The sequence below is a fragment of the Mytilus galloprovincialis genome, chromosome 12 (genome assembly GCF_965363235.1).
Source record: "Mytilus galloprovincialis chromosome 12, xbMytGall1.hap1.1, whole genome shotgun sequence".
In the NCBI taxonomy this organism is placed as follows: domain Eukaryota; kingdom Metazoa; phylum Mollusca; class Bivalvia; order Mytilida; family Mytilidae; genus Mytilus; species Mytilus galloprovincialis.
In genome coordinates, this window is record NC_134849.1 from 53,652,773 (window position 1) to 53,666,410 (window position 13,638).

Genomic DNA, 13,638 nt, shown 5'->3' on the forward strand with positions numbered 1-13,638 from the left:
CGATTTTGCTCTTAAGGATGTCTGCTGGTCATGTTTTTGAATTCTTGTCATATTTTCGATTTTCTCAGGTTTTATCCATACAAATGTATTAAAATATTTTTTACACGAGACCTCACTTTTGTCTTCATAAATCTGTTCAATAGATAATTGATGACCATTTGAATTTTTGTCATGAAATCCTTGTTATTTTTTCTTTGTTTAAAGGGTAAAAAACAATTCCAATGTTAACAAATAGTAAAGTCTGAAGAAAACCCTTTTCCCGCCATTTTCTAAATGTCTCGTATTTTGAAAACTACACACGAGACTATCGATTTTATTACTTCATTTTTTTTAAATATCAAAGTTGTTTTCATTTTAAGCAATCACATGAAATCCTTGTTATTTTAAATTAGAGCAGCAGACATCCTTAATGCTCTAGTTTTGAGATAAAAGTCAAAAACTTCATTTGACCCCTATGTTCAATTTTTAGAAACTGCTGCATTAATTTTGAATGGTTAAAACCCGGAATACAATCTATAAACTATATATCTTAAGAAACATTTAATTAAAGTTTTGAAGTGTTTGGTCAAGTAGTTTCCGAGAAGATTTTTGAGAAAGTAATTAGACTTTCAAAAAAACTACAAAAAAATTTTGTATGGGCAATTACTCCTTAAGAGGTCAATTGACTATTTTGATCATGTTGACTTATTTGTCGATTTCACTTAGCTGAACATTTATTGCCATTTATACTTTCTATATATTATGATTTTAAAGAAAGTGACAAAAAACAGTTTTTAATAAAGATTTGTAAGGATTTCGTAGAACCCAGTGTGTTGCTTCCTTTATGATTCTAATAAATGTTTAAGAACTTTAACTGCAGACTGTATGTAATTGATGTTAACTGGATGAAAAACTAAGTCCATAAATAAGTAAAATACGGAAAAACTGGAAATTTTGTTTTTACAGAAACAAATTTTTTTTAAGGGTTTCGCAGAACCCAGTGTCTCACCTACTTAAGCTGTAATCGCAGGCTCAACGAAAATGGATAAAAATATTCCTTTTTAAATGTTTCAAATATTTGTATGTAATGTTAAATGGAAGAAGTCCATTTACAAGTAAAATATGGATAAATATGTACAAAATTTTAACAAAATTTCCATGTAGATACTAGCTTTTGATCATAAACAAGCTTCTGTCCAAGTTTGGAACAAATCTAGGTTAGTTTAAGAAAGTGAATAAAATTTTAAAAATTTAAACCACAGAGTGAATGTAATGTTTCCTGGAGGAAAAAGTAAGTCCATTTATAAGTAAAATATGGAAAACAGGATGTTTTTTTTTACAAAATTTACTTCTGGATACTATCTAATGATCATAAACAAGCTTCTGTCCAAGTCTGGTAGAAATCCAGTATAGTTTAAGAAAGTTATTAAAATTTCAAAAAATTTAACCACAGAGTGAATATTGGTGATTTTCAAGTACAAGCAAAATGATAAACAAATTGTATAAAATTGTCTTCAACATTTTAAATGACACTAACTCCTTAAGGGGTCAATTGACAATTTTGGTCTTATAAACTGTTTCGTAGATCTTACTTTGTTGAACATTTTACCTTTATCTTCAATAATATTCAAGATAATAACCAAAAACTGCAAAATTTTTCTTAACTTTACAAATTTAGTGGCAGCAACCCAATAATTGGTTGTTTTGTTTGTCCGAAAATTTTATGGCTGATAAATGTTGACCTATGAACATGTTTACCTTGTCTGATTTGCTCTAAATGGTTTAGTTTTTGAGATATAATCCAAAAACTACATTTGACCCCTATGTTCCAATTTTAGCCATGGCAGCACTGATTGTTGGTTGATCAAATCTTCGGATACAATGTATGAACTAGATACCTTGAGGAACATTTGTTTAAAGTTAAAAGGTATTTGGCCAAGTAGTTTCAAAGGAAAAGATCCTTGAAACAGTTAATGTCTATGAAATGTTATTACCTTGTGCATTTTTGTCATCAGCTTCATTGAGTTTTGTTACAACAAGGTAAATTGCTCCTGAGGACAAAAAAGTTTGATGTGTGTGGTAAAATTCTTCATCTCCTGCAAAATCCCACAACAATAATGTGGCATACTCTTCTTGATCACGCAAATCAATATTAGATGTAAGCATAGTTTCAATATCCTTTTTTGCCTGTTCTAAAGACTGATTTTGTTGCTGAAAGGTTACTGAATGTTCAGCTTGAGATTCAGTGGTAACATCAGATTTCATTATTTTAGGTTGCTTGGTTACCGTCTCTGATTCCTTTGATTCATCAAAATTTGTTGATGTGTTTTCCTTAGCAACTTTATGTGCTCCTTCTACTGATGCTTCAATTTTTTTCTTTGTATTGTTTCAAAAGTCTTGCATGAATTTCAGTTTCTTCATTGGTTCCTATCATTAGAAAATTACAATAATATAGAATCAAAGCCTGAAAGGCTGTTAAAGCAATTGCTACCTAATTAATGTGTTTATGACTTTTATTTTCCATTCACATGTTTAGGAATAAAACATGAGAGGAGTCTTATCCAGTGTGAGAAGCAATGATGTTTTAACTGTATAATAATAGACTTATGTAGCAAAAAGTCATTTTTACAATGTTTAACATTTCCCAGGGTGACGACCTGTTTTCCCAGCTTCTGGGGAGGCTAATATATTTGTGGAAATGTATAACTTCTGAAAAAATCATAAAAGATTATTCCCTTGTTTACTTTATCTTTGACAATTGTAAATCAGCCATGCTTTCCTTCTGAGGCTGTGTGAGTACCTTCTTCCAGATGAAAACTTGTCTGCAATGATCAAAATTGTACAATTCCTTGGCATGTCTGTAATGCAGCCCAATAATCACGAATAACAATGATTTCTATTGGCTAATCATGCATGACTGTCTACCTGGAGAACAGTTCAAAATCAGACAATATTTTGATCGTGTACAAATTCACAAAAACTGGCAGAGCTTTTTAAAGAGTACATGGTGTAAGTCAGGAAAGCGTGTGCAGTATAATGCCCTATGAAAACAATTAAACTGATATGAGGTCAATGCTAGAGAGATCTGTTATTAAACAATTGATAATGGTCATGCATTCTGTAGGGTCATTATGACATTTGACATAGTCTACAGATCTTAATTTTAAAATGACTATAATGGCAGGGTTGGCAAAAACCCGGGTTTTATGAGTATTGCCCAGCCCAGTGGGAAATACTGGGAAAACCCGGGTTTTAATGGGTTTTTGTGGGTAATACTGGGCAATACTGGGTAATATAAAATACTTATCTGAATTTTATAGAGGATTCAGTGATAAACACAAATCTAATACATTTAATAAGATATTTATACCCTATTTTGTTTGTTTAGCATTTGTCTAGATTGGCAAACTGTAAATAGAAAGCAAAAAAACACTTTTTTTTCAATTAAATATACAATGTAACTCCTCTTCAGAATTAACAATAACCTGTAAGAAACATTACATTTAAATAATGTATATGTACTGTCACTAATTAATTTAAAATAAGTAATTATTCAGATTAGAACACAGATTTGTTTATGTAACAATAATCAGCCCTTTCAATTCTATAAGTGTTAATGGCATGACCCCTTAGGATGTTTATTTAGCAATATGAATGTATAAAAATTAAAATCAACAATTCACCTAAACACTGCAATAAAATGCATTTATAAGTTAGGATTATAGAAACAATGTCTGGTAATTAAAAAGGTATCTTTAAATGTGCAAATCTTGAATTCTTCCTACATATAGAATTAATAGAGAAGAGAATGAAATTGATTTTTTTTCTTCTAGAAATGACTGTCAATGGTTATCTGTATAAAAAGTATATATTTAGTTGTTTTACTATGAAACTACACCAAGTCTTTACTATTTTGTGTTAAAATAAGCATAAAAAATCATATTGCCCAGTAATGCCCAGTATTACCCATTCCTGGGAGTATTGCCCAGCCCGGGAAAACACCCGGGAATTCCCGGGCGATTAATACTTTGCCAACCCTGTATAATGGGCGTATTGATTTTACAATAATTTTATGAATAAACAAATAAATGAACAAGAGTAACTTGACCTCTTTCAAATAAGAAACATGAATTAAATGACATTAAACCGTATATTAAATGTATAATTCAGTCAAATTTTCAATATCAAATCAACAACTGACATGTTCAATATTTTGATGGAACGTCTCAAAACGGAAATCGCAGGTATTAAAAATGCACTTTCTCACTCCGCCTTCTACGTTCTTTTATAAGCCAAAAGGTTGTCCTCTTAAATACAAAAATTCCTCCACAAGAACATATGTTGAAACTTTACAAACCCACTGTTGTTTTCCAACTGTTTCAATTCATGTATTTTATTAGAAAACATACAGAGGATTTTTTTAATAGCAGACAAAATGCTAAACAACTTTGGTTTGATCAATCTTGGTCACATGATCATTCTGGGTCACATAGATGGCTATAAGCAATAGCATGAAAGCAATTGCTTTAAACAATGGGAAAATGTTAGCTAAGATCCCACCATATCATAAGCAATAAACAGTTACAAGAAAAATGTTGGCATCCAATTTTTTGCCAACAATTAGTTCAAAAAAAATACACAAGAGTTATCCAAATTGATAAGAGTGTTTTCTTTATGTTGAGTTGGTTGCAACATTAATAAACAGTTGTGTGGGCATAGTTTCCAACCTGATGACCTATTATGAATATTAACGACCTTGGATCATAGAATAAACTCATCATAGATACCAGGAATAAAAATTTATATTAACACCAACGCATGTTTCGCCTCCAAAAGACTCATCAGTGACGCTCGAATCAAAAAATGTTTGTAGAAATGAAACCTTGCATTGGATCTGGTAAGACCAAGTCTTACCAAACTGCACATTGACTGATAGTTCCAAAACAAATCAAACATAATAACATTGCTAAAACAAGAGTGCACACCCTGAAATATCTCACCTTCTTTACTAAACATTGATTTAATGTTGATAGGCCTTAAACATGTTAAATATGAAGCTTCACTACAAGCAACACATAAACTTAACATGATCCAAGAAAATGAGGTTAAGATTAGATAAACCAAACCAGAAATACATGTACACATTACAATCATTCAATTAACCAAACATAGTTGACCTATTGATTATAGTTTCTAAGAAACAGTCTCAACCAAGAAAACATTGACCAATGAACCATAAAAATGAGGTTAAGGTCAGATAAACCATAAAAGCAACAGTAGTATACCGCTGTTCCATAGTCATTAATCAATTGAGAGAAAACAAATCTGGGTTACAAACTAAAACTGAGAGAAACACATCAAATATAAGAGGAAAACAAAGAAACAACAGAAACACTAAAGTGCAACAAAAAACCAAACGACAATGCAACACACACAGACAGGCACTATAAGAAAACAATTGCTATGCCAGACAGACATGTACACCTTACAATCAATCTGCATTAAATATAGTTGAACTATTTATTATAGTATCTATGAAATAAACTTAACCATAAAAAACAGCTGCGCAACGAGTGCTTGATATGCACGTCGTCTTGTGTGTGAAGTTTTATGCAATAATCATAAATAGTTTCTGAGATACTGCGCGACATGTGAAAACCCCCCTTTTTTTACAAAAAACTCTAAAATAAAATTTTAAATCTACACCATAAAGTATTCAGATCTTTAGATTAACATAACTAGTAGTGTGTAAAATTTTATGCAATAATCATAAATCGTTTTTGAGATATGGCGCGACATGTGACGCCCCCCTTTTTTTACAAAAAACTCAATACCCCTTAAATATAATTTTGAATCATCACCTAAAAGTATACAGATCTTAAGATTAATATAACTAAAAAGTGTGTCAAGTTTTAACCAATAATCATAAATCATTTTTGAGATACGGCGAGACATGTGAAGCCCCCCCCCCTTTTTTTACAAAAAACTCAATACCTCTTAAATAAAATTTTGAATCATCACCTAAAAGTATACAGATCTTAAGATTAATATAACTAAGAAGTGTGTCAAGTTTTAAGCAATAATCATAAATCATTTTTGAAATAGGAAGCGACATGTGACCCCCCCCTTTTTTTTTTACAAAAAACTCAATACCTCTTAAATAAAATTTTTATCATCACCAAAAAGTATACAGATTTTTAGATTAATATAACTAAGAAGTGTGTAAAGTTTAAAGCAATAATCATAAATGGTTTTTGAACTACCGTGCGACATGTGAAAAAAAACACACCCCTGTTTTAGTTATAAAGTCCTCCTGTTACTCAAAAAGATAGAATCTTATTATAACCAAAAAGTATACAGATCGTTTGAATATCATAAGAAACAGCTATGTTAATTTTCATGAAATTTGGATAAGTGGTTATCAAGTTACGGTGCGATATGTGGATGCCGGACAGACAGAGGGACAGACGGTCAAGGGCAAATAAAACCTGTGAGACTGACATGTACATCATAAAATACCAGTTGGACATTTACACCTTATAACAAATATAGTAGACCTATTGCTTATAGTATCTGATATATGGACTTGATCACGAAAAATTAACCTTGCTCACTGATTCTACTATGACGTGCTTCTTTCGCTTTGTGAATAAACCCATGTTCTAAATCCAATAAAATTTGTTTGCACATGCATATATATTGACTGCTGCAGAATAATGAATTTTATCAAATTGACATGCATTAATATATTTCATTAAATAAAAACACTTCCAAACTCTTAAATGGTGCACATATTGTTACTAATTCACTAATCATGACTGTAATGAGTTGCAATTCGAAATTGACATATTTGACCTAGATACAACAACCGTTCATGCTGGCTGTTCATACTCCTCCCTCTGAAAATCACGTTGCCAGTTGTTTGCTTGTTTACAAACAAAAACAAGAGGCTCTCAAGAGCCTGAATCGCTCACCTTCAATTTTTTTGTTTAAATCATTCATCAATGATTATTTTTGCTTTTCAGTGTGTGCTAAAATATGCCATTCAAACATTCTTTGTATCTGTCATATTTTCTTCACAGGCAAAAATAATGCATTTTACCCCTAGCAACATTGGCTATTTTTCTTGAAGTAAAAGGAAATGAAAGAACATTTAAAATTAATAATAATTAGAGTTATCTCTCTTTGCATATTTTAAGTCAGTGTGTAGAAACCAAAAAAATAACTAAATCTATATAAATTAAGTTAATTATCTCCCTTCAAATATTTCAGACCAAGAATATCTTCCTTTATGCACATTCTCTGGTCATGTACTGGATCTATGTAAAGTTTAATTAATATTGGTACAGTCATTTAGGAGGAGTTGTGCTTATCTCCCTTGAAAAAAATCTTACCAGAAATATCTTCCTTCATGCACATCTACAGGTTGTGTACAAAAACTGTGTAAAGTTTCATCAATATTGATTAATCTGTTTAGGAGTAGTTGCGCTTACAGACTTGTTGCCATTTATAGCTATATTTAACTAAGTAAAATCAATTATCTCCCTTAAAATAATTCCGACCAGAAATATTTTCCTTCATGCACATCCTCAGGTTGTGTACTACAACTGTGTGAAGTTTCATTAATATTGGTCCATCCATTAAGGAGGAGTTGCGTTTACGAGACATATGGACAGACAGACGGACGGACAGGGTGATTCCTATATACTTCCCCAAAACTTTGTTTTTTGGGGGGTATAAAAAACACAAATTAATACAAGTTACCCTAAGGATTGTTAAGTTTTAAGTTAAAGTGAAATTGGTTCAGTAGTTTAAGAGAAAAAGATTTTTTTAAGTTAGCAAACAATGAAAAATTGTGTAAAATTATCATTAAAGGGCAATAACTCCTTAAGGCATCAACTGGCATTTTTAGTCATAAAACTTATTTGTAGATCTTACTTTGATAAACATTTTTGTTGTTTACAGTTTATCTCTATCTATAATAATATTCAAGATAATAACCAAAAACTGCAAAATTTGCTTAAAATTACCAATTAAGTGGCAACAACTCCACAATGAGTATCGATTTGTCTTAAAATTTCAGGGCTGATAGATCTTGACCTAATAAACACTTAAACTCCTCAAGATATTTGTTCTAAATGCTTTAGTTTTTGAAATACAAGCCAAAAACTGCATTTTAACCTATGTTCTATTTTTAGCCATGGCGGCCATGTTTTTTACAAAACACAAACTTTATACAAGATACCCTTAGAATCATTTAGCATAAGTTTACCTGCAATTGGTTCAGTACTTTCAGAGAAGAAGATTTTTGAAAGTTAACAAATATGATGAACAAATTGTGTAAAATTGTCTTTAAAGGCCAATAACTCCTTAAGGGGTCAATTTACAATTTTGGTCATTATATCTCATTTGTAGATCTTACTTTGCTGAACATTTTTGCTGATTACAGTTTATCTTAATCTATAATAATATTCAAGAAAATAACCAAAAACTGCAAAATTTGCTTAAAATTACCAATTAACTGGCAGCAACCCAACAATGGGTTTTTTGATTCCTCTGAAAATTTCAGGGCTGATAGATCTTGACCTAATGAACAAGTCAGATTTGCTCTAAATGCTTTAGTTTTTGAGATAAGGGCAAAAACTGCATTTTACCCCTATGAACTATTTTTAGCCATGGTGGCCATGTTTTTTGATAAAATGGAAAATAAAACACAAACTTTATTCTAGATACCCTAAGGATCATTCAGCTTAAGTTTGGTTGAGTAGTTTTAGAGGAGAAGATTTTTTAAAGTTAGCAAATATGATGAACAAATTGTGAAAAATTGTCATTAAAGGACAATAACCCCTTAAGGGGTCAATTGACAATTTTGGTCATATTAACTTATTTGTAGATCTTACTTTGCTGATCATTTTTGCTGTTTACAGTTTATCTTTATCTATAATAATATTCAAGATAATGACCAAAAACTGCAAAATTTCCTTAAAATTACCAATTAAGTGGCAGCAACCCAACAATGGGTTGTTTGATTCATCTGAAAATTTCAGGGCTGATAGATCTTGACCTAATGAACATTTTTACCCCTGTCAGATTTGCTCTAAATGCTTTCGTTTTTGAGATATAAGCCAAAAACTGCATTTGACCCCTATGTTCTATTTTTAGCAATGGCGACCATGTTTGTTGATAGATCAAAACTTCGGATACAATTTATAAACTAGATACCCTAAGGAACATTCAGTTAAAGTTTGGAAGTATTTGGCCTAGTAGTTTCAGAGGAGAAGATTCTTGAAATAGTTTACGACGACAGACGACGGACGACGACGGACGCCAAGTGATGGCATAAGCTCACTTGGCCCTTCGAGCCAGGTGAGCTAAAAAGGAGGTTCATGGAAGAGACTACACAAACGATTTACACTTATACACATCGGATAGAAATTACCTTAATTGTCCTAATCAGAATCGGAATAATTGATACAAGCTATACTTTATTGTAGTTTCAGGGATGATTCCAGGTGTTTTCAAATTGGTCCCTTGAACATCAAATTGGGAATTTTTATTCTAATTGGGAATTTTTTAAGCATAAAATCTAAGACGAAATAACATTATTTTCCTGTAAAAACGGAAAGTGTATATTATTAAGTTTAATCTGTACACTGATGTTCAGGTAAGTTGTAACATTTTGAATAATTCTGGATGGGCTACTGTTATTAGATCATACATGAATATCATTGAACATGATGCACTAGTCTATCATCTTAGCTATAGTTACCTAGGGCTATTACAAAAACATATATTTCAGCTAACATAAACCACTGAAAAAAATCATTCATCAGGTATTTTTTCAACAGCAGGTCATCTCTATAAATTTATCTTGATTCAAATGGATTTCAAATTGAACTGGTCAATTGTCGAATTCAGAAAAGCAATTACAAAAGTTCATATACTTAATTGATAAGATATTTAAAGCATTGAACCAGTGTTCTTTAAAATTATTTGGATCATCTTCAAAACTTTTGAAATAGTTCCATAATGATGACATCGTATTTCAAGAATGGTCTATCATCAACATTATTTTAAAAAAACGCTCAAACTTTTGTCTTTTGAGGAAATAATTTCTTTTACAAAACAAGTTTTCATCATATTATATAACAGGCTCCGCTGGGCGATCTCCTTTTACGAGATCGGTGCCTATTAAACTTTATCCATCAATGTTATATCAAAATTTGAATTTGCTCTCTGCCGAGGTCTGCTTTGACACCCATTTTTATCAACCTGCTGGGCGATCTGCTTTTACAAGATCGAATACTCCCATAACATATTAATCAATTGTATTCGGCTGCCAAAATTGTTTGCCACATGTTGACATAATTAAATCGTTGTTAATAAAACGCGATCGTAAACAGCATTCTTATCTGGATTTTAAAACGTTTTGACAACAAACTATGAACAATTATAGTTGCCTTAATCGGTGACAGAAATTTTTCTGGAAATATCGATTTTTATTTTTATTTTTCTGAATTGGGAATTCATTTTCATGTACATTTTGTGTGCGGCCGCTGGCCGATTTAAGGGCCGCTCAGCGGCCCTAAACTATATAGTGGAATCATCCCTGAGTTTTAACATGGGTAGGCATTATATTTGTGTTATTTTAGCCCTCAATAATACTCGGGCAAAAATAATCACGAATATAATGCCTACCCATGTTAAAACTACAATAAAGTATAGCTTGCATCAATTATTTCTTAATTCATGAAAACTGTCCGATGTGCTCAGGACCTTGCAAGGTACGCACATACTAAATTTAGTTATCCTATTAGGGGTACTTATAATAAGAAAGAAATTAACATTACCAAAATTCTTTTTTTTTCACGTAGTCAATGAACCATGAACATGGACATAATTATGACAGACAGAAACTTCGTGACATAAGGTATCTATATACAAATTATGAAGCATCCACGTCTCCTAGCTACTAAAATATAAAGCTTTAAAAAATTACCTAATGCTGCCACCACCGTAAAAACCAGATCACTATCCCTATGTTGAGCTTTATGTGACATTAAAAATTATGTTAACTAGGAAAACATTCAACTTATACATCATACCATCTAATTTATTCCATATGCCATCATCGGACATTGCTTTGCATTTTATTGTGTGGATTTCTATGCCATTTGTACTGGTAACTTCTGTATTCTTTTCCGAGAACAATCTTTTAATCAATGATGTCTTTCCAGCACCTTTCTTCCCAACTATAACTAATCGTATGTCTCTCTTTTTCTCAGATCCCGACTCCAGTAATTTGAGGTACAAGGGAATCAACTTTTTGTCAGCCATTAATTTGATTTCAGTTGGAACTATATCATCTACAAAGAAGAACATCAAAAATTTATTGTTATAAATGAAGTTTTAAAACTAGTTGTTTGTGTGCCTGTTTTAATTGAATGTAAACATTTAATATTCAGTTTAAAGATTAATAATTACATATAAAACCAGATGCTCCACAGGGCACAGCTTTATACGACCGCAGAGGTTGAACCCTGAACGGTTGGGGCAAGTATGGACACAACATTCAAGCTGGATTCAGCTCTAAATTTGGATTGTGATTAAATAGTTGACACAGCATAGGTTTCTGACAAAGAATGAATGTGGTCTAATGAACTTAACATTTTTTTTTGCCTTTGAGAATTTCACTATGCTGTTGAATATTAATCCTCTCAAAAAAATGTTTGAAGAAATTTTCTTTTTATCTATGAAATCTGAAATGAGAAAAATTGACCCCCCCCCAAATTTTTTTCACATCCCCCTTTCCCTTATTCCAAAACTGATCTCTATTCAAATTTCTAATGGAGTTTTCAACAATAACTACTCATTTAAATACATCATAAAATATTAAAATGTAAAAAAAGTGCTTGTTATGACTAAATGTAAAGATTGTTTGAATTTATCAGTTGGTAGTAAAAGTGAATATACATTGTATATTGTATAAAACAATGATTTAAGTTGATTCAACTTCTATTCTGGACAAAGAAAGATAACTCCAATTGAAAATTTCTTGCTATTGAACAATATTGTGCAATTATATATTTCTTGCTATTGCGCAATACTGTGCAATTGAAAATACTTGCTATTGCACAATACTGTGCAATTGAAGATTTCTTGCTATTGCGCAATACTGTGCAATCGAAAATTTCTTGCTATTGCACATTACTGTGCAATTGAAGATTTCTTGCTATTGCTGAATACTGTGCAATTGAAAATTTCTTGCTATTGCACAATACTTAATATAATAATTTTGGATCCTGATTTGGACCAACTTGAAAACAACGCCCATAATCAAAAATCTAAGTACATGTTTAGATTCAGCATATCAAAGAAGCCCAAGAATTCAATTTTTGTTAAAATCAAACTTAGTTTAATTTTGGACCCTTTGGACCTTAATGTAGACCAATTTGAAAACGGGACCAAAAATTAAGAATCTACATACACAGTTAGATTTGGCATATCAAAGAACCCCAATTATTCAATTTTTGATGAAATCAAACAAAGTTTAATTTTGGTCCCCGATTTGGACCAACTTGAAAACTGGGCCAATAATCAAAAATCTAAGTACATTTTTAGATTCAGCATATCAAAGAACCACAAGGATTCAATTTTTGTTAAAATCAAACTTAGTTTAAATTTGGACCCTTTGGACCTTAATGTAGACCAATTTGAAAATGGGACCAAAAATTAAGAATCTACATACACAGTTAGATTTGGCATATCAGAGAACCCCATTTATTCAATTTTTGATGAAATCAAACAAACTTTAATTTTGGACCCCGATTTGGACCAACTTGAAAACTGGGCCAATAATCAAAAATCTAAGTACATTTTTAAATTCAGCATATCAAAGAACCCCAAGGATTCAATTTTTGTTAAAATCAAACTAAGTTTAATTTTGGACCCTTTGGACCTTAATGTAGACCAATTAGAAAACGGGACCAAAAATTAAGAATCTACATACACAGTTAGATTCGACATATCAAAGAACCCCAATTATTCAATTTTTGATGAAATCAAACAAAGTTAATTTTGGACCCTTTGCGCCCCTTATTCCTAAACAGTTGGGACCAAAACTCCCAAAATCAATCCCAACCTTCCTTTTATGGTCATAAACCTTGTGTTTAAATTTCATAGATTTCTATTTACTTATACTAAAGTTATGGTGCGAAAACCAAGAAAAATGCTTATTTGGGCCCCTTTTTGGCCCTAATTCCTAAACTGTTGGAACCAAATCTCCCGAAATCAATCCCAACCTTCCTTTTGTGGTCATAAACCTTGTGTCAAAATTTCATAGATTTCTATTTACTTAAACTAAAGTTATAGTGCGAAAACCAAGAAAATGCTTATTTGGGCCCTTTTTGGCCCCTAATTCCTAAACTGTTGGGACCAAAACTCCCAAAATCAATCCCTACCTTCCTTTTGTGGTCATAAACCTTGTGTTTAAATTTCATAGATTTCTATTGACTTAAACTAAAGTTAGAGTGCGAAAACTAAAAGTATTCGGACGCCGACGACGAGGTTGCAGACGACGACGCCACGTGATACCAATATTAATATATGACCAAAAAATTTTCAATTTTTGCGGTCGTATAAAAAGAAGATGTGGTATGA

The 13,638-nt window shown here is 31.6% G+C and overlaps 1 protein-coding gene across 2 annotated transcripts in view; it reads right to left on the reverse strand.

Annotated features, from left to right (window-relative positions):
- LOC143054236 (uncharacterized) overlaps positions 1 to 13,638 on the reverse strand; it is a 50,596-nt gene that overhangs the window by 14,106 nt on the left and 22,852 nt on the right. The window contains exon 11 of one of the 2 annotated variants that reach the window (XM_076227165.1): positions 11,085 to 11,345. In XM_076227165.1, coding sequence (XP_076083280.1) covers positions 11,085 to 11,345 — 261 coding nt within the window. Of the gene's footprint in view, positions 1 to 1,973; positions 2,388 to 11,084; positions 11,346 to 13,638 lie in introns of those variants that run through there. The other variant, XM_076227166.1, reaches the window with a different exon arrangement.